General features: G+C 38.6%; 2 protein-coding genes across 2 annotated transcripts; both read right to left on the minus strand.

Moving 5' to 3' along the window:
• Positions 1 to 990: 990 nt before the first annotated feature.
• Positions 991 to 8,357, minus strand: LOC116313450 (alpha-amylase-like). Its single transcript, XM_039601991.1, has 9 exons — positions 8,175 to 8,357; positions 7,428 to 7,574; positions 6,948 to 7,145; positions 5,759 to 5,989; positions 3,886 to 4,019; positions 2,850 to 3,072; positions 2,640 to 2,761; positions 2,383 to 2,508; positions 991 to 1,247 (listed from the first exon to the last, which is right to left on the minus strand). Exons 1-9 carry the CDS (start codon positions 8,340 to 8,342, stop codon positions 1,058 to 1,060), a joined length of 1,539 nt encoding a protein of 512 aa, XP_039457925.1. The 5' UTR covers positions 8,343 to 8,357; the 3' UTR covers positions 991 to 1,057.
• Positions 8,358 to 14,018: 5,661 nt separating this feature from the next.
• LOC116313388 (alpha-amylase-like) lies at positions 14,019 to 18,609 on the minus strand. The gene is made up of 9 exons (XM_039601992.1): positions 18,427 to 18,609; positions 17,703 to 17,849; positions 17,202 to 17,399; positions 16,169 to 16,399; positions 15,564 to 15,697; positions 15,156 to 15,378; positions 14,947 to 15,068; positions 14,689 to 14,814; positions 14,019 to 14,280 (listed from the first exon to the last, which is right to left on the minus strand). Exons 1-9 carry the CDS (start codon positions 18,592 to 18,594, stop codon positions 14,091 to 14,093), a joined length of 1,539 nt encoding a protein of 512 aa, XP_039457926.1. The 5' UTR covers positions 18,595 to 18,609; the 3' UTR covers positions 14,019 to 14,090.
• Positions 18,610 to 19,972: the final 1,363 nt, after the last annotated feature.

The raw sequence follows: 19,972 nt of genomic DNA on the forward strand, positions 1-19,972 counted from the left end.
TTTAAATCAGTTTTTCTCTTTAGAAAATAGAGAAAATATCACCTTATCTAAATAGCCTTTTATATTAGAACAATTTAACACTTATTTAGGCACACCAGTAGAAACAACACATACTTGGTGAAAGACAGTTTCTTGTTGTTCCACTTTCTGAAGACAGTTCCCAGTTTGGGAATTTGTATGTCTATATTTCTACATCATTCACAATGAAGCTGCTGAAAGAGAAGCATCGTGTCTGGGAGTGATTGATTTATCCCCTTTTCAGGGTGTAACATTGTCTATGCTATTGTACTCAATGGATATAATCCCCCCCCCCTCTCCCCCCCATAATAAGTATGACATGTGAGTGAAGTAGTGCAGCTTACCCTTTATTCTTTTCTGAGCCCATCCGACCACCAGGGAAAGAAAAAATAAAGATGAGTCATTACTTTATCTTAGGACCACCATTATTATGAGATGTATTTTTTAATACATGACTAAATAATATGAGTGGGTTTTCATTTCACACCCTGAAGAGTAATAATAATAATAATATTAATAATAATGGATTGCATTTATATAGCGCTTTTCGAGACCCTCAAAGCGCTTTACAATTCCACTATTCATTCACTCACACATTCACACACTGGTGGAGGCAAGCTACAGTTGTAGCCACAGCTGCACTGGGGCAGACTGACAGAAGGGAGGCTGCCATATCGCGTCATCGCCCCCTCTGGCCAACACTAGTAGGCGGTAGGTGAAGTGTGCTGCCCAAGGACACAACGACAAAGACAGACAGAGCTGGGGATCGAACCGGCAACCTTCCGGATGAGCTTCCAAACCCCCTGAACCACGGTCGCCCGTGGCGCGCGTGGCAAACATAACGAACATATTCTGTGTATAGAGTACATTACAGTTTAAGTTGCAAGTATTCAGATGACGTGTGAAGTGTATTTACATGTCAGTCTATTATTTAAATATTAACAAAATATTATGTCAAAAATGACAAAGAACATCTTCAGTTTTTAAAGTCAGCTTTATTTTAATTTTAAAGATTCATTTGAAGTCATCATTCCTCGATTTACAGCTTAGAATCAGCATGGATAGCGATGAAGGGGTCCACATCTTTGCCACTGATCGAGAAGGTGGCACAGCCATCACCGCCAACACTGACCTGCTTCCCAGTGCATCTGCTTCCTTCTTTCTGACCAGAAATGACATCACAGTAGGTGCCACCAGGCAAGCCTGTGTTCAGGGTGACATTCAGGTCCCTGAAATCGAAAATAAAGATCAACCCAGTGTTAAGAAGAAAAATCTTGATCCAAATGTGCTTTCTAACTTCAGGCCAATTTCTAAACTGTCTTTTATGTCCAAAATTTTGGAAAAAGTTGTTTTCAAGCAACTTCAGACCTTTTTAGACACTCATGACATTTGTGAAGTGTTCCAGTCTGGTTTTAAATCTCGTCACAGTACTGAGACTGCGCTTTTACGAGTTTTTAATGATCTACTTTTAACCGTCGACTCAGGTTGCTCTGTTGTTTGAGTCCTTTTAGATTTGAACACGTTGTAGGTCTAAAGGGCACGTTTTTATCATGGTTTAAATCATATTTATCACAGAGGTCTTTTTCTGTTAAAATTGGGCAACACTCCTCTTCCTCTGCCCCTGTGTGTTGTGGTGTGACACAGGGGTCTGTTTTGGGTCCAACTCTGTTCTCCTTATACATTCTGCCTTTGGGATCTAATTTTAGGAAATACAACATTCCCTTTCATTGTTATGCTGATGACATCCAAATTTACTTCCACTTGAAACTGGATGTCTCTGTCCCACTGCAGCCTTTGCTTAACTGTTTACATGATGTTAAAGACTGGTTAACACAGAATTTTCTTACACTAAATGAAAATAAGACTGAGTTATGGTTTTTGGAACTCATGCCCCTTTGAACAACTTAACTGATTACCTCAGTCCTCTTGCTTCTCATCTTTCTCACACTGTAAGGAATCTCGGAGTGTTTTTAGATAGCTCCTTTAAATTAGAGAAGCAAGTTTTTATCAGTTACGTTAAATTGCCAAAGCTAAGCCTTATCTTCCTACAAGAGACCTAGAAACACTTATTCATGCCTTCATCACCTCTACACTGGACTACTGCAATTCTCTCTGTTTGGGTCTTCAACACTCATCTCTCCATTGCTTGCAGTTTGTCCAAAATGCCACTGCACGTCTTTTAAACGGTGTTAGAATGTATGAACACATCACTCCTTTTTTAGCAAATTTACACTGGCTGCCCAAGCAGTCTCTTTCTCAAACATTTAAGCAAATGTTTTATTTTACTGGTGAAATTATTTGTTTTAATTTAAAATGAAGTATTAGGAAGCTGCCACACACAAACAAAGAGAACAAAATCCTTACCAGTCCTCATTGTTAAAAACGATGAAACCACGATTACCACGGCCAAAGGCAACCTGGTTGCCCTGGTTGTCCCACCAGTTGGACTGAGGCTGTCCATTGACCACATTACGGAAAATGACCATGTTACTAAATAGGAGACAGGACAAATTACAATCGTAATACATGATGTCTATAGTTTTGATGGTCTAACTGACAAAGCAGAACAATGTGAATTTGCATAAGACCAGTGTGCTTTCTCCTGATTTCTGTGGACTTACGTGATCTGACGCCATCTATGCTCACAAACCCATCCATTCCCACAGGTCTGGTCAGAGTTGACAATAACAGGCTTGGTTGATCCATCACCATTGCTGGGGGGTCCAATCCAGTCATTCTTATCCTATAATACAAGCATTAATGAACGGATTCAACAAAAAAGGGTCTAATACACACTAAATATTGCATTATTTCATTACGAGGGAACATACTTGTCCGTTTACAATGTTGCGGTCCCACCGATAGCTAGACATGACCCTGGTTACACCGTAAGGGTGAGCAAGCATGTAACCAACAGCCATCTTGTAGAGTCTGGGGTCCCAGAATGTAAGGATGGATGCACCGCCAGCACCATGTCCTCTCTGGTTATCATGGTTGTCAGTGAAGACGAGAGCATTGCCGTTAGCCATGAAACCCCATCCTTCTCCCCAGTTCCTAAATACAGCAAAGAAAAAAGAAATGAATTTTATTATTTTTTTATTATAGCTGATCTTTGTTCAGACCAGTACTTAAGATGGAGTTTGCACTGGTTGCTCTAACCACACTTAAGCCTAATTTTTGCAGTGCTATTGCAAAGCAACATGTGGTATCTTGATAATTTGCTCCCTTCGATTAGGAGCAGCCATGGAGGATCAGTACAAAAGTGAAAAAGACATGCCAAGCACTCTAATCTGATAAGAAGAAAAGAATTCAACTAGGAATTAGATAGATCATTGTCCAATGGACTTGTGTATTTCAGAAAGAAAAAGACGTGGAGAAAAAGTAATGAAGGTAAAGTAAAAAAGAAAATATAAGGTGGTGGTGGTATATAAGGTGGTGGTGGTATATAACAAGTATTTATTGATATTTATGGCCATGATTCACTACATGACTTCACTGGGTTCATTGGCAACCCAGCTAGTGGGTGGGTTATGGTCTGACATTAACTGAAAGTTCATTGATACTTGAAATGGATGTATCCTGCACATGGTAAAGCAAAATTCCCCCCCCCCCCCCGTAAAATTCTGCTTCTCAAAAAGTCAACATATGATGGATGTGACTTTGACTTTAACTTAACTTAAAATGCAACCAATTGGTCGAAGGCCCTTGCACCTTTATAGTAATTTTTATCAGTTTGTTTTTCCTTTACAAAGAGCATTGTTAACAATGACATATCTCTGTTATATCTAAAAAAAACAAACCCCAAAACCCTTTTCTATTAAATTGTGTAATATTTTCCTTAGATACACCAGTAGAAACAACACATACTTAGTGTAGGAAAGCTTCTGGTTGTTCCACTTTCTGAAGACCTCTCCCAGTTTGGCGCCATATTTAAACTCAGTCACTCTTCCAAGGCTGACGTACTCATTGGATGAAATAGCCTCACCTCCCAGATCAATAACCTAGAGCGAAAAAAGCAAAACTGATACTATATTCTGAAAAGTGAGAAGGGTTTAAATAAGTAGTACTAAATTATCTAATGATGTTATTGCAAGAACCGTGTATGTTTCAAACCGTCACAAATTTTAGTTAAAAAAAAAGAAGAATGCTACAATGATGGCATCTATTTGTACAGATTCTTATTTTGTGCTTGTGGTGAGGCATGGTCTGTGGTGCCGCTGCAGTTGAGGCAGACTCACCTTAGCGGCATCCGCAATTACGCCTCACCGGCTTAAAGTGTGGGCTAACTCCTGCGTTATTGTTGTTGTTGGTATGTGTTCAGCTGGCAACTGGAAAGCTGCAGCCGTGTGTGTTTGTAACAGCCAGCAGTAACTTGAGTGTTAATATAGAGATGCTGAAAAGCATGCGAACATCATCGGGTGTGCATTGGTTATGTTACAGTGGTGCCAAAACCCAGGAGGGGGCCGCAGCAGACCCAGGACTGTGCCAGCAAGGGAAGAAGCTTACCCAAATGGTATCCAAGCTGGTGGCCACGCAACGGGGGCAGACGGTGGTGGGAAGAACTGCAGGACCAGGTGTTGGTCCCTGGTCGACACCGCCGCCAGCCCCACCCGCAACCCACGACAGCATGGGAACGGAGGTCCAGACTGTTCCAGCGCCCGTGCCGGCCCCCAGGGTGAGGCCAGCCAGGACACAGCCTGCCTCTGCACCCGTCCCCACTCCTCGGGAGAGAGCAGCAGGTGCCTGGCTGCGGCCTGCACCTGTTCCTGCTCCCCGGAGGAGAGCCACCAAGCAACCCCCGGCTCACGCCCCTGCCCTGCCGGAGATGGAGGACCTCAGCAGCTGGAGGTGTAAGACAAGGCGCCCGGGTGACCTCGGCAGCCGAAGGTGGAGGTGCGCGAGGGTCCTGCTATGGCTGTGGTCCCCTGTGCCGGCTGGTCCACACCAGAGGCCAGCACACTGGCTCTCCACTAGAGACGAGCGCGTGGTTAGGTCCTGCATGTATTCCGCCTGTCAAGCTGCCAGTGAGCCTCGGCTCATAGTTGCCGTCGCTTGCCACATGGGTGGTCCCCAGACCATCTCCAGGGCCGTCGCTGGACATGCGCACACAGCCCTCGGACCCACCTCGTCACCGCTGCCACTGGATATGCAGGCGGCCAATTGAACGGACACCTCCCTGTCGCTGGGCCAGGGGCACCGATGGTCCAGGCCGATTCCCTCTCCCACTCACGGGGGGGAATAGGTTCGGCTAGATGGCTTCCCGGCCTCTGTCGGGTGATGGGGGTCTGCGGTGCCACTGCATGGGAGGTGGATGCACCTGATCACGCCTTGCTGGCTTAAAGTGTGGGCTAACTCCTGGGTTATTGTTGGTTGTTATTATGTGTTCGGCTGGCAACTGGAAAGCTGTGTGTGTTTGTAACAGCAACCGGACTGTTAATAAAGAGATGCTGAAAATCATGCGAACATCATTTGGTCTGCCCTAGTTATGTTAAAGTGCTATTCTGGTCTTTGCAAAAATAATAATTACATTAATGTTTACATCTGGTCCTAGAGAGTTCTTATTTGTTTACATCTTTTCCAGTCCTGCAAGATAAAATACGAACCAAGATCTGTTCTACATTTCAGTCACATACAAAGGACATGTAGACTCTAAGACTCATCAAATCCTACGATTTCATGTAAACTGAAAAACATGCTAAAGTATTTATTTATTTCACCAAAAGGTTTTTTTTAAACTGACCTCCTGATAGATGAAAGGTCTTGAGCCACTGGGGAACCACTGGGTGTTAAGGTTTTTCAGACGACCATAGACAACGCTCAGATCACCAGGCCACATGTGCTTGCAGGCATCCATTCTGAATCCAGCCACACCTATGTCAATAAGTTTGTTCATGTACTCGGCCACCTTACCCCTAACGTATTCTTTCTCCAGGGCAAGATCCAGCAAATTATCCAGACGGCAGTCACGTACCTGTAACAGTTAATATCTTATTCAGCATTTGACCCAAGAAGAAATTTTACCAGTGGAACGTGGTGCACTGGTGGCATCCAATCTCGGTACCACGCTGGATTCACTGAGCTCCAGAATGCAACCATTCTGCATGACTATGTGCTTGATTTTAAATACCTGTGGCCACGGAAGTGATAGGAACATCTGAATTTAATGATTTGGATCAGTGACTAATTACTTTTGGCAGTATAGTGCATATCATATATGATGGATGACAAGGAATAAAAGGTGTTTTGTAAAACAAAAACAAAAACAAGAAAAAACTATAGATCTCAGGTCACCAGTGTAATCTGTAAAAGAAATAAATGATCTTTTAATAGAAAGAATGAATGGAAATTATGCTGAAAACCTTTTTATCAAAAACTACTAAAAAGAATTATATTGTTTTGTTGCCAAATAGTTCCTGATATCACTCACTTTGTGGAGATTTTGAAGATATTCCCCCCCCACACACACACACACAAAAATAAATAAAATAAAAATTAAATTAAAAACAAACAGCAACAGAAGCAGTAAACCATTTTAATATTTGTTAAACTACTCACCTAAAAATGTTCCAGTTGTATCGATCTTAACACTACACTGATCATGTACAAAGCAAGTAATATTCTATTTCAAAACTGTATTCAGAGGTTGTTTGGAATTAGAAAGAAAAGTTTCTTTGCTTAGTGAAATGTCGTTTTAAAAGCATTGTGTTGAACTTTACACCCTTTCTGTACATTACCGCCCCCCACTATCATACCACCAGGTGAAATAACAGAAAGAAGTAATTACCAACTCAGACAGTTGGTAAAAGATTAAACTTTTGGATAAGTATTGATGGATATCCTCCACTAAAAAATTAGTGTTATCAGAACCAAAGCAGCATTAAGGTAAAAGTTTTACTTGTCTCACATTGTTTCTTGATAACATTTCTTACCTGATATTTGTCACCATAGTTCTCAATATTGCCACTCGAAGTCTTGCATTTTTGGTCATTGAAGTCCCAGGAGGAATAAGGAACACTGGGGAAGTCTCTGTTCCCAGCATCAAACCAGCTTCCACATGAAGAGTGGGTTCCCGTTCCACTAAAGGTTTTACACATGTGGTTGATAAGGGTGTCTACGTAGATGTTAACCTGTTGGGATATAATATATGGTGAGGATGCAGTTCACCACATCAAAATTTGTGTCCTATAACTTAGCAGTTTCCTTGACTTTTCTTGCGTGATATGTTCAAATACAGTCAGTCTTGTAAATTGTCAATCTTTATTATTTTGTTATTAATTGCCAATCAGTGTTTTTACAATATTCCTTTTCCAACTTGTTGTTTTATATGATCATATAGATTTACAGTGTGCAATCAAATGCAGATAGGTCTCTCATGATTATCACTCGGTCACAACTGTAATTTAGTTTACCCCAACTTTGTTGCATCTGGTGATCATGTCTTTCAGTTCTGCCTCACTGCCAGATCTTGAGCAGAGCTTGTAGCTAACTGGCTGGTATCGCTGCCACCAGGGCCTCCATGGATCGCTCACTAGAACGTGCTCATGTGGAGGAGAGATCTGAGCAATAGATCAGAACAAAAATAATACAGTCTGAATGATAATTTTATTAATTAATTGTGTTGATAGAAGATTGTTACTAAAATTGCCACTAAAGACGCTATACTGATTCTAGTATAAGTGGAAAAATCAGTTGATATTACATAAAATGTTACACAACAGAAAAATACATTTGACTTGCCATATTCAAACAGATTTGATTTTAAGAAACTTAGTAAGTTTTAAATCTTAACTCCTGTGGTCAAATCTCACCAAACCTGCTTCTTTAAAGAAACAAAACAAAACAAAAAAACCCCTCACTATTTCCAGTTCACTTCCAATCAGAATATGCAAATTAGTCCTTGTGACAATCAAACAGGTCAAATTCTACTGGTTGGATAATTCTAGTATGTGGTAGTTATCACTTTGTTCACTGTTTCATTGTGAATTCTGCTTTCATCTTTCATAATCTTTATAGTTGCATCTGTAGTAATTTTGCAACCATTTCCTGCATCTTGTCCAAAGGGGTGGACTCTTTTAATAATAGGTTTAAAAATAATAAAAATATACATTTTTGAAAATAAGATACATTTCATTTAGTTATATACCAGCTATACATACCTGAACTCCACCAAAACCTTTGGGACCCAAGAAGCGTTCACACTCTTGAGCAATGTCAGCCCAACGCCACTCAAACAGGTGGACAATGGAAGTCCTTCCATGCTTAAAGTTGGGGTTGTGCTGGGCAAGGCTGAGCCCAAAGAGAGCTACCAGGATGAACAACTTCATGCTTTCAGAAGACAAAAAAAACCAGACACAATCACACTGTGTCACAGTGTATTAACTGTATTTATACCCCCCCCCCCCAGGCCAATGAGAGAATGGTAAATCAACATGGAAATGAAACAGGTGAATTTTTATCACAATTCCCTTGTTCCGTTTTAATCAGCTGAATGGAAGAAGATGTGACGCAATTCTGTGACTGGAACCACAAAAATATAAGGGACACATAGTACCCGAAAGGTTACTCAAACAAGGGCTATGAAGATGCCTTGATATTCTCACACTGCTTTTGTGTAGCTTGTTTTTGTTTAGTTTTTCTTTAATTGTGTGTTTTTAGTGTGTGACGATGGGAGTTATTTGTTAACTTCCAAGTAAACACACTGAACATCATTTATTTTAGTTGAAAATCTAAAATATGGAAAAGTAAACATGTAGGTAATTGCATAATGGTATGACCGTCCTTGACAGTTGGCTAGAGCAGTGTTTCCCACCTTCCCAGCCACAGTACATATTTCCAATTTGGAAAAATCACCCTAAAATTTCCACACCACCCAAAAAAAGGTCACAAAAAGCATATTGATAATTTTTCCCTGCGCTCTAGGTATAGCGGAAATGGCTCAGTTTGTCCCCAGTATACCTTTTTTGCTTTCTTCTGACCACTACTCATGATAGGGCCCTCATCTGGGTTGGAATTTTCTCCATCATCAGAATCAGTATCAGAATACTTTATTGATCCCTAGGGGAAATTATTTATTTAAGGACCCAGGTCATATTTTTTATCAACTTCTATTGCAGATAATCTTCCACGGCACAGCTGATCATTTCTCATGGCACACCTGTGTGCCGCGGCACAGTGGTTGGGAAACACCAGGCTAGAGAGATATTACAGTAGCTGTACAGCTACTGCAGTGCACTCAAATAACCTAACAGACTAATTAGCTACAAAACCTATGAACCTAACAGGGTATTCAGCTGTGTCCAAAAGAAAAATAATAGACACACTCCATTCCCTATGAATTGATTTTGTATGCATTTTTTCAGACTGAAACAGTATTTATTTTAAGTAAAAATGTAAAACATGGAAATGTGCATAATTACATAATAGCATGACAGTCTTTGACAGTTGTGTACAGAGCTATTTACTGTTCTTAATATTCAGGTACACAATTAAATAACATGTTATTCCAGTTACTCAGCTGTGTACATATTAGCAATACTCCTTTTTGTATTAATTCATTTGGACAATGTGACAACATTATATTTACACTGGGTTTTTTAATCACACATTTATACATATTTTTGAATTTGAATTTGTTTGTACTTTACAAATAATTTAGCAGTCCATTTTCCTGCTCATGTTTATTTGTTTATTACAAAGATTTTTGAAAAGGTACAGCATTCCTGATAAATTCTAGCTTCTGCAGAGCTCACAGCTCACCTTGGAGTTTCTCAATATATTTTTATGTGAAGTCAATCAGGAGATTTTTCTTTTTTCTCTATATTTCACGTGCTCATTGTTCTCAACCCATTATTGTTTTCACAATATCTTTGTTTCCAAAAATCTTTTCATTTGAAAGCTATCCATTTTCTAGCCTTTCTTTGAAGGTTGGACACTATTATTTATGGTTTTTCAGTCAGACATCTTCCTTTTTCTGTCAGGGTACCTGGGTCGTTTACCCAGTATTTTCAGTTTGACTTTTGTCACTGTTTAGATTCCCATGTATGGTTCTTGCTTTATTGTGATCAATCTTTTGTCTGTGTGCATTATGTTTAATTCTACTTCCTCTGTTTCATTAGTTAGATTTATCCCACTCCACACTCTCAGGGCAAAAATAGAGAGACTCAAGAGGAGTTTCTGTCCTCACACCATCCGAGTCCTAAATCAGAACATGGCCGCACTCCCCTCATAGCATCACCATAAGTGACTGAAACAGTACCTTATATCATATTCTTGTCACATCCCAGAACTTTCACTGTCATATTTCGTATCATGTCTGACGTATTGTTACGTCACAGGCTGCTTCACTGATCATGCTGCTTCACTATTGTCTATATCAGGGGCGATTGTAGCCCATTTTGGGGTTGCTTCAGCACCCCCAAAATGAATCAAAGCACCCCCAAAGATTTCTTACTTTTTTTGGACAATATTTGCTGTCTGTGTGACACACTGCTAAAAATATAAAAACCATACAGTACTTGGTTGAGACATAACATTTTAACAACAAAAGTATAGATAACACCCCCCCCCCAAAGTGGTTTGTTCCAGCTCGGCTCTCCCCTACTCTGGCTCTAGCGCCGTTGCTGCCAGAGCGATGGTGGCTGAGACGCAGCTGAGCGGAGGTGTGAGTGCCTGTCTTAAAACATATTAGCTGCATTTAACCTTCAGTTATTCTTTATATCGTTAGGTAGGAGTCAGACCATGTTTGTTTTTAGCTGAAAAACATTACACCCAGGCAGTGTTGAAAACATGTTTTCCGACGATGTTTGCTACCCTACAATCCGTCCTGCTCTGTAGTAAAATCAGCGACATTTGACCGTCCTGTTGCTCCCACTGAAATTTATATAGCCAATTTAAAATCTAAAACTTAAAATTGTCAGTAGCCTGCTGTTGTTACCACTGTCTTGTTTGAAATGGATACTAACTAGCTAACTGACTGAATGCCCATTAACCTTATAACTCCTGTTGTGTGTGTGTGTGTGTGTGTGTGTGTGTGTGTGTGTGTGTTTGTGTAGAGAGAGACAGCCAGGTTCATAAGGGATATAAGGAAGTTTTTTTCAAAAAAAGGAGCCACATTCAGGTAAAAGTGTAAGAACAAATGATCCGTCAATCAAAAATAATGTTGGATCAGTGTTTCAATATTTATACCTTTTATTAGATGTTCATGTGGTTTGGTTATTTGCCTTTTGGTTGAAAGTAGACTGAGAGTGGACTTTTTGTTAGTGATCTTAATAGTATTTTTTCATATTAATGTAATTTTTCATCTAATTGAATACAATCTATTTGTGTATGATTGTCAGTCCAAAGAGGGAGAGAGGAAAGAGGGGAACGTGAGGAGAAAGTACAAGGTCAGGAAGAACCAGGTAAGAAAACAGACAGGGAATAGTGACAGGCAAAACAGAAACTGTTAAGCTGACAAAAAGAAAAAACCTGATTTTACTCATACAATCTGGAAGTTGTGCTCTCCCTATATTAAAGCTGCTATACAGAATCTGCAAAACAAACTGGGTTGAAACATTTTTGACCCTCTTTAACAACATTCCAACATAACATTATTATTGACTGGGGAGATTAAAATTAATCATATATTTTTATGTGGTTCAGCCACAACTCTACTAAAACCTCAGCCAGTAATAGGTAGGCCAACTTTTGGACCGTCCAGTTGTCTGTATGACTGCCGCAGTACAGTATCAGAAAGTGCCAAACGGTGCCCTGGTGGAGTGAGGAGCTGTAAAGAGAAGCAGAGTGCTCTGTTTATATTCTAAAAGTGTTTTAAGCTAGCTTGTTTCAAAGATTCTGTACTGCAGCTTTAAATGTTTTCCAAAAGCACACATACACTTATCAGTGTTTCTCAAACTTTTTACAGTGTGTACCACCTGATAAAAATGTCAAGTCTCCCAAGTACCACTATGAAAGCATGAAACTCATCAATCTTACAACACAAAATTAGTATTATTAAATTAGTAAAATTAGTATCTGCAGTAAAGATTTTTATTTGTAATGATTTATTCTGTTTTGGGAGTGTTTTTTATGTATCTGTATTATATTATGCATACACATTAAAAGTGAATCTCTGTCCAAAAAATGCACTCAGTTTACTTCTTACTCACTATGAGGATCATTCATTATTCTCCCGCAGTAAGGTTAGGATATGTATTTTTTTTTTATTCCAATCCATTCTTCTTTTGCAGCATTTAAATAACCTTTATCAGATTTGATGGTTTTGTTACAGACTTTTCAAAAAAAGTGTTTTGCCTTTATTTCTCAAATGTGGGGATTAAATTGTGTTAAATGTTCTTGTTGAATTTAAGAATCATATGATTTAAGAAATTTGCAGACTTGCACAGAGAAGGTAAAATTATGATGACTGATAACAGAGATGATGACAACAGACGATAAGGACAGGGAGGAACAGGGGTTTAAATGCACCCAGGAGATAGTCAGAGAGCACTCGGGACAACTGGAGACATTTAAGGATACAGGGACTGACAGAGACAGGGAAGAAGTCTCATTGTGACGTGTAAATTTTATCTTGCCTGGATGGGCAGCTCTCTGGGTGCTCAGCACCCCCAAAGCTCTAATCCTAGAATCGCCCCTGGTCTATATTACTCTGGTCACTCTGTTCACACTGCCCTGGTCACTGTTGTACATTACCGTTTACATTACTCTGGTCACTCTGGTCACTTTTTTTACTCTACTTGCTTTGCTACTCTCGCCACCTTCTACAGAGGGACTATCGAGAGCGTCCTAAGCAGCTGCATCACTGCCTGGTATGGTAACTGCACCATATAAGACACCTATCACACCCGCTAGATCTGCAAAGCCACCAGCATTGTGGAGGACCCCACGCACCCCTCACACACACTCTTCACCCAGCCGCCTTCTGGCAAGAGGTACCAGAGCATTGCACTGCCAGACTTTCTTTCCTCAAGCCATCAGACTCTTGAAAACTCAGTGACTGAACTGACACACATACACGCTTTCATACACATCACTACCTCAAGTACTTATCTACACAATCTCATACACGCACACGCACACTTTCGTACACCAAGTTACAATGCTAAACTTTTGCACAACCCACTGTCATTGTTCCACTGTTCTGTGTCTGCACGTAGATTTAAGTATAATATTTAGATTTAACGTTAAACATTTAGATTTAATATTTAACATTTAAATTTAACATTTAAAATTGTGTTTTAAATATGAAAAGCTACAAATATTTTACTAAATGTTGTAAAAAAAAATGAGTCGAAAAAACATGTTTTCGTAAGGTTTTGAGCTAAATGTGGAAAAATGTTGCCGTTAATTTCAGCATGTTTCACTTTACAAACGGTGCCCCATACTATCTTGTGTCTGTATCATTCTGTTCTGTCTGGTGTTCCACTGGGTTGTTTTTTTTTTCTTGTTTTTTGGCGGGATTGGAGGTTGGGGCACTGATTCGAATGCCACCTCAGCACCTCCTGGGTGAAGTGTACCGGGCATGTCGTATCAGAAGGAGGCCCTAGTTTCTCTCTAGTTTATTTATTCAGAGTCAAATAATTTGTCAGTGAATGCATTTTTGTCGAGCTTCATTACTTTTTTTTTTAATATAAGTATGCTTTAGCTTCATGGCTTCAACAAAGTTTCTCTTAATTGTTCTTATTTTGTTAAAATACAAGTCCAAAATAAATTGCAAGCATAAATTTTTATTCTTATTCTTATTTTCTTATTTGACATACAATTTCAATGTATAAATACATTATAAATACATTTAAATACACAATGCCATGTTATATATTATGCAAACTTGGTCACACATAAGTGGATATAAAGGAGTAAAAATGTAAAACGGTGCATCCAGTACACAATAAGGGACCAACATATTATAATGTAAATGTTTTTCCAGTATTTGATAATGTATTCAAGCTTTTGTGTGTGCTTATTTCATTTAAACAGATATGTTTAAAATGACAAAAAAAATCTTCACTTTCAACAGTATGCTTTATTTAAATTTGAAAGATTTATTTGAAAGATGCATTTATTTTATTATAGATTTACAGTTTAGAATCAGCATGTATAGCGATGAAGGGGTCCTCATCTTTGTTACTGATCGAAAAGTGGGCACGGCCATCACCACCAACAGTAACCTGCTTCCCAGTGCATTTGCTTCCTTCCTTTTGACCAGAAATTACATCACAGTAGGTGCCACCAGGCATGCCTGTGTTCAGGGTGACATTCAGGTCCCTGAAATGGAAAATAAAGGTCAGCCTAGTTTTAAAGCCACAATATTGCCACAATTAAACTGTAATCCTTGGTTGGGAGTAACACCAAAATAAAATGTAGTGGCTGATGTCTTATGATAATAATAATAATAATAATAATAATAATAATAATAATGTAACACTACACTATTTATTGTAATAATAGTGTAATTTCTTGTACACAACTGATACTGCTCATTCCAGAACTACAAAAATGTAAGCTTTTTTGTAGTTCTGGAATACATTTAATGTCAAAATTGTGAATGTTATTGGTAAATGATGCTCATATAAGCTATATTTTGATGTGCTCTCAGATAGTCTGCTTTTTTGTGAAACTGTACAATATTAGGAAACAGTCACACACAAAGTCTTTGGAGAACAAAATCCTTACCAGTCATCATTGTTAAAAACGATGAAACCACGATTACCACGGCCAAAGGCAACCTGGTTGCCCTGGTTGTCCCACCAGTTGGAGTGAGGCTGTCCATTGACCACATTACGGAAAATGACCATGTTGCTTGACAGAAGATAGGACAAAATGTTATCATGGGATGCCTATAGTTTTTATAGTCCAGATGACAAAGAAGAACTGGATTTTGTTTTGTATGATGTCAGTTGCTTGCTTTCTCTTAATTTCTGAGTGACTTACGTGATCTGACGCCATCTATGCTCACAAACCCATCCATTCCCACAGGTCTGATCAGGATTGATAAGAACAGGCTTGGTTGATCCATCACCATTGCTGGGGGGGCCAACCCAGTAATTCTGATCCTGTGCCACATGGATGGATATATTCAACAAAAAAACTGTCTAATACATACTAAGCATTGCATTTTTTTCCATTAAGAGAGAACATACTTTTCCATTTACGAAGTTGCGGTCCCAGCGATAGCTAGACATGACCCTAGTTACACCGTAAGGGTGGGCAAGCATGAAACCAACAGCCATCTTGTAGAGTCTGGGGTCCCAGAATGTAAGGATGGATGCACCGCCAGCACCACTGCCTCTCTGGTTATCATGATTGTCAGTGAAAACGACAGCATTGCCATTAGCCATGAAACCCCATCCTTCTCCCCAGTTCCTAAATACATCAAAACAAATTAGAAATTGATTTTATTAGTATAGCGAATTTACAGCAAAATTTACAGCAAAATAAAAATGAAACACACATACATATATATATATATATATATATATATATATATATATATACATACATACATGTGTAATACTTCATTTAGTGACATGAGCGGAAACGACACATACTTGGTATAACAAAGCTTCTCATTGTTCCACTTTCTGAATATGTTTCCCAGTTTGGCACCATATTTAAACTCAGTCACTCTTCCAAGGTGGACGTACTCATTAGCTGAAATGGGCTCACCTCCCAGATCAATAACCTAGAGAGAAAAGAGGAAAATTTATACCTTAGAAAGCTGATTCAGTTCAAAATTCATATCATTTAAAGTTTGTAAACTAGCAACGGTTTAAATAAATGAAATCGCTACACTATTTGTAGCATGAAGTAACATGTATATGCTGTTCAGCTTTTAGTAGGAAAAAAAAGACATGATATTTATACTGTGCATCTGTAACTGCAGCTTACTTTTGAGTTCAACTCAGTTCAATTAAATTATATTTATACAGCACCAAATCAAAACAACAGTTACCTCAAGACATTTTATATTGTTAGGTAAAGACCCTACAATAATACAAAGAAAAACAAGCTTGAACATTTTATACTATTAACTATTTTTCTTTTGCTTGCTAAATAGTAATGTTCATGTATTTTGCAAGAATGTTTGATTTGTATATGCTTTTATTCCATCCTGTCTGATGGCTGCCCTAGATACAGTTTCCACAAAACTGACCTCCTGATAGATGAAAGGTCTGGAGCCACTGGGGAACCACTGGGTGTTAAGGTTGTTCAGACGACCATAGACAACGCTCAGATCACCAGGCCACATGTGTTTGCAGCCATCCACTCTGAATCCAGCCACACCCATGTTAATCAGCTTGTTCATGTACTCGGTCACTTTGCCCCTAACGTAGTCTTTCTCCAGGGCAAGATCCAGCAGACCCACCAGACGGCAGTCACGAACCTAGAACAGTTAATATTTATTCAGATTGTGGAGGTAAGAAGCAACTATAGTATGCATGGAGATATTATCCACACAAATTTGCACTGCTTTCTATTTCAAGGTGCTAATGAAAATGAAATACTGCTGAAAAGCTGAAGAATAAAATTGTCGACACCCAACTGGAATCTGTGTATAATTAAGTTGATAATTTGATAAAAAAGTAAAAGGAATACAAATTGTGAGTGACTATGAGTATGGCTTCAGAGTAAAAAAGATCAATTTCAGCAGCAGTTAGATAAGTTGAAGGAGAAATATGAAAAGCAACAAACAACATGTTATATTACGAAAGGTTTCTATATGGTACTACAGGATTCAGCGACAGGACCGAAACTGTTAGTATTGTTTGTTTTGTTTTTGATTAAATGAATTTATATTTGGGAAAAGAGGCGGTTCCTGGATAGAAGCAAAATTATAGATTAAAAGAAATTGGTGATATGTTTTGGGAAAGTTATAGCCAAACAAAAATTGGAATATTTGGTAACAGACAAATAAAAGATGAAGTCAAAATTGATGAATGATGCTGTAATAGAAAGAGAATATAGACATACATGGGCACGATAACTGACCACAAAATATGCATTGTGGATGACACATCTTAACAACATAAGAAACAAATATTTAAAGCTATTGCAATATCGTATAAAACCAGTGATAGACAAGAGAAAGGCAGAGATTTGATGTATTGTAATAAGATAGTAAGTAAGCTCTTGCCAGTGATGTCAGAAGCAACAAGAATTTTGTTTTGTTGAGTGACATCTCTTACCTGATATATATCACCATAATTCTCAATTTCACCACTCCCAGTCTTGCATTTATAGTCATTGAAGTCCAAGTAAGAATATGGGACACTGGGGAAGTCTTCATTGGTAGCGTCAAACCAGCTTCCACATGAAGAGTGGGTTCCTGTTCCACCACCAGATCCACACATGTGGTTGATGACAGCATCCACATAGATGTTAACCTTTTGGGATATATATATTTTTGAGGGTGCAGTGCACAAAATCAAATTCTCTAACCCCCAAACCTCATCATTTTCAGTGATTTCTTTTTACATGTTAGGTTCAAATACAACAAATTTGTTAAATTGTTGTTATTTATTATATTACCTAAACTGCCAGGTATTGTTTCTACGATGTTCCAAAAAGTGTCAATCTGGTAATAACGTTTGTTATGTAAGAGGTTGCAGATGACCACAATTATGTAAAATTAAGAAACCTGAAGTCTGCAATGCTTATCACCAAACGACAGCTGTAATTTAGTTTACCCCAACTTTGTTGCATCGGGTGATCATGTCTTTTAGTTCCGCCTCACTGCCAGATCTTGAGCAGAGGTTGTAGCTGACTGGCTGGTATCTTTGATACCAGGGCCTCCAAGGAATGCCCAACACAATGTGTTCATTTGGAGGAGAGATCTGAGGAGTATAGAAAAACAACAACAACAAACAAACAAACCCAACAAAAAACAAAAACCATGTTATAATTTTATTAAATAGAATTATGTAGGTGGAGGCTTGTGTTAAATAGGTTGAACTGATTCAAATTTGATACAAATTTAGTTTTGTTTGGCAGTCAGTACTTTTTTTAAGACAAAATATGTCAATAGTACTGAGTAAAAACAGAACTGAATAAAGTGTGTGAAAATAGAATTCTAGATATAATACTAATGAGAATGAAAAATGCGAGTTCCATGAAGTGTTCATGCTGCATTCCCAACAGAATGTAGAAGGTATTGTGTCATCAGTGTGATAATGGATCGATTCATTGTTTCATTCATTCAATAAGTAAAGTAAGTAATAAAATTTTATTTATATAGCACTTTTCAAGATAAAAATCACAAAGTACTTCACAGAGAAGCTAAAACATAAAAACAAAAATCAACCAAAAGCAAGTTTAAACAATCAAATTGTTTTCAAGTAGTAAAAGAATGCAGGAAGATAGAGGATTATCCCACCTATCTAGAAGCTACATGTGATATATAGCTATACATACCTGAACTCCACCAAAGCCTTTGGGACCCAAGAAGCGTTCACACTCTTGAGCAATGTCAGCCCAACGCCATTCAAACAGGTGGACGATGGAAGTCCTTCCATTCTTAAATTGGGGGTTGTGCTGGGCAAGGCCAAGCCCGAACAGAGCCACCAAGATGAACAACTTCATGCCTTCGATTGACGAGAAAACAAAAAACAGTCACACTCTGCCATACTGTATTTAAAGTATTTATACTCGCTTTTTCCTTTTCTAGGCCAATGAGAAACTGCTATATATCAGTGTGGAAATCAAAAAGGTGCATTTTTTATCACATTTTCCTGCATATTTTAAAGCAAGGGGAAAAAGAGGGAGGTGGGGGTGGGGTGGGGTTAATCTTTGAGGCAAGATTAGAAAGGCAAACATAAGGCGCGCATAATATGCGTTGATTTAACAAATTTTTCTCTTGGTTATCTAATTCATGGTCACAGGGTGCTGGAGCCTATCCAAACTGTCATAGGGCCAGGGGTACGGTCCACCCTGGACAGGTCACTAGTTTTTTCTTTGGGCTGACACATACAGACAGACAACCATTCAGGCCCACATTCAGGTCCAGGTCAGTACCAATTAAGCTAACCCAATGCATGCCTTTGAATTATGGGAGGATGCTGGAGGCTCAATACTGGATTTTACTTTTCTTGCTATCAGATTACAGTGCTAACTCCCACACCACCATGGCCCCTACATAATATCCTTCTTCCAAAAAAAGACACTCAGATGCAAGATCAAGTGATTTTTGTAAGATTTATGTGACTTTCTAGTATTTTTTTTTTTTTTTTCATTTTTATTTGTGTGTGTGTGTGTATGGTGATGATGATGGGGGTATTTGGGGAATGAATCACACTGAGCACTATTTATTTAAAAAGTAGAAAAGTAAACATGGGTAGTAGTCTTACTTTCCTTGAAAATTTGGTAGAAGTATTTAGCGGTGTTCAGCAGAAAAAACGAGCATATATTGATTTCATATTCAGCATTAGATACCTTAACCAAGTGGTAGAGACGGCTCTATTGGTTGAAGTCAAGCACTCTTCTTATTGAAATATAGTGACTCAAAATGTGCTTGACCATTTGGGTGAGCAGGCTCTTAAAAGGTTAAAACTCTGTGTTGTGTATATTGTCTGTATATTGTCAACCACAATATACTCATTGCCACTTCTTTTTACTAATCATACAATTTATTAGTTAGACATTCTTTCAGACTAGTGGCTCCTCAGTGTTGTTCACTCCCTCCCATGTTCCACACACATACATACTCTCAGTCTGAGGCCTGTCTTCAAAATAATTGCATCAATATTTTCTTATTTATTATACCAGTTAAATGTACACATACTTTTTTTTTATATACCTGATTCTATTCATATCAGTCACATATCACATATGAAATCAATATCATCAATATCAAATCACATATGAATTATAGTTCTGTATTCAACCTTTATGTTATCCAAAATCATGGAATATGCAATACATTGCTTATCTTTCCACATTCGTATAGGGACACGCTAACCCG

The sequence above is a fragment of the Oreochromis aureus genome, linkage group 18 (genome assembly GCF_013358895.1).
Source record: "Oreochromis aureus strain Israel breed Guangdong linkage group 18, ZZ_aureus, whole genome shotgun sequence".
Lineage (NCBI taxonomy): Eukaryota > Metazoa > Chordata > Actinopteri > Cichliformes > Cichlidae > Oreochromis > Oreochromis aureus.

Bases quoted from the DNA above. Each gene is read 5' to 3' on its own strand.
- LOC116313450 (XM_039601991.1), bottom strand. From the start codon at position 8,342: ATGAAGTTGTTCATCCTGGTAGCTCTCTTTGGGCTCAGCCTTGCCCAG. The intron at 7,146-7,427 runs GTAAACTAAATT...ATATCCCAACAG, and splicing joins CCAGATGCAACAAAGTTGGG to GTTAACATCTACGTAGACAC. The intron at 2,762-2,849 runs GTATGTTCCCTC...CTTGTATTATAG, and splicing joins GCAACATTGTAAACGGACAA to GATAAGAATGACTGGATTGG.
- LOC116313388 (XM_039601992.1), bottom strand. From the start codon at position 18,594: ATGAAGTTGTTCATCTTGGTGGCTCTGTTCGGGCTTGGCCTTGCCCAG. The intron at 17,850-18,426 runs GTATGTATAGCT...TATACTCCTCAG, and splicing joins AAGGCTTTGGTGGAGTTCAG to ATCTCTCCTCCAAATGAACA. The intron at 17,400-17,702 runs GTAAACTAAATT...ATATCCCAAAAG, and splicing joins CCCGATGCAACAAAGTTGGG to GTTAACATCTATGTGGATGC.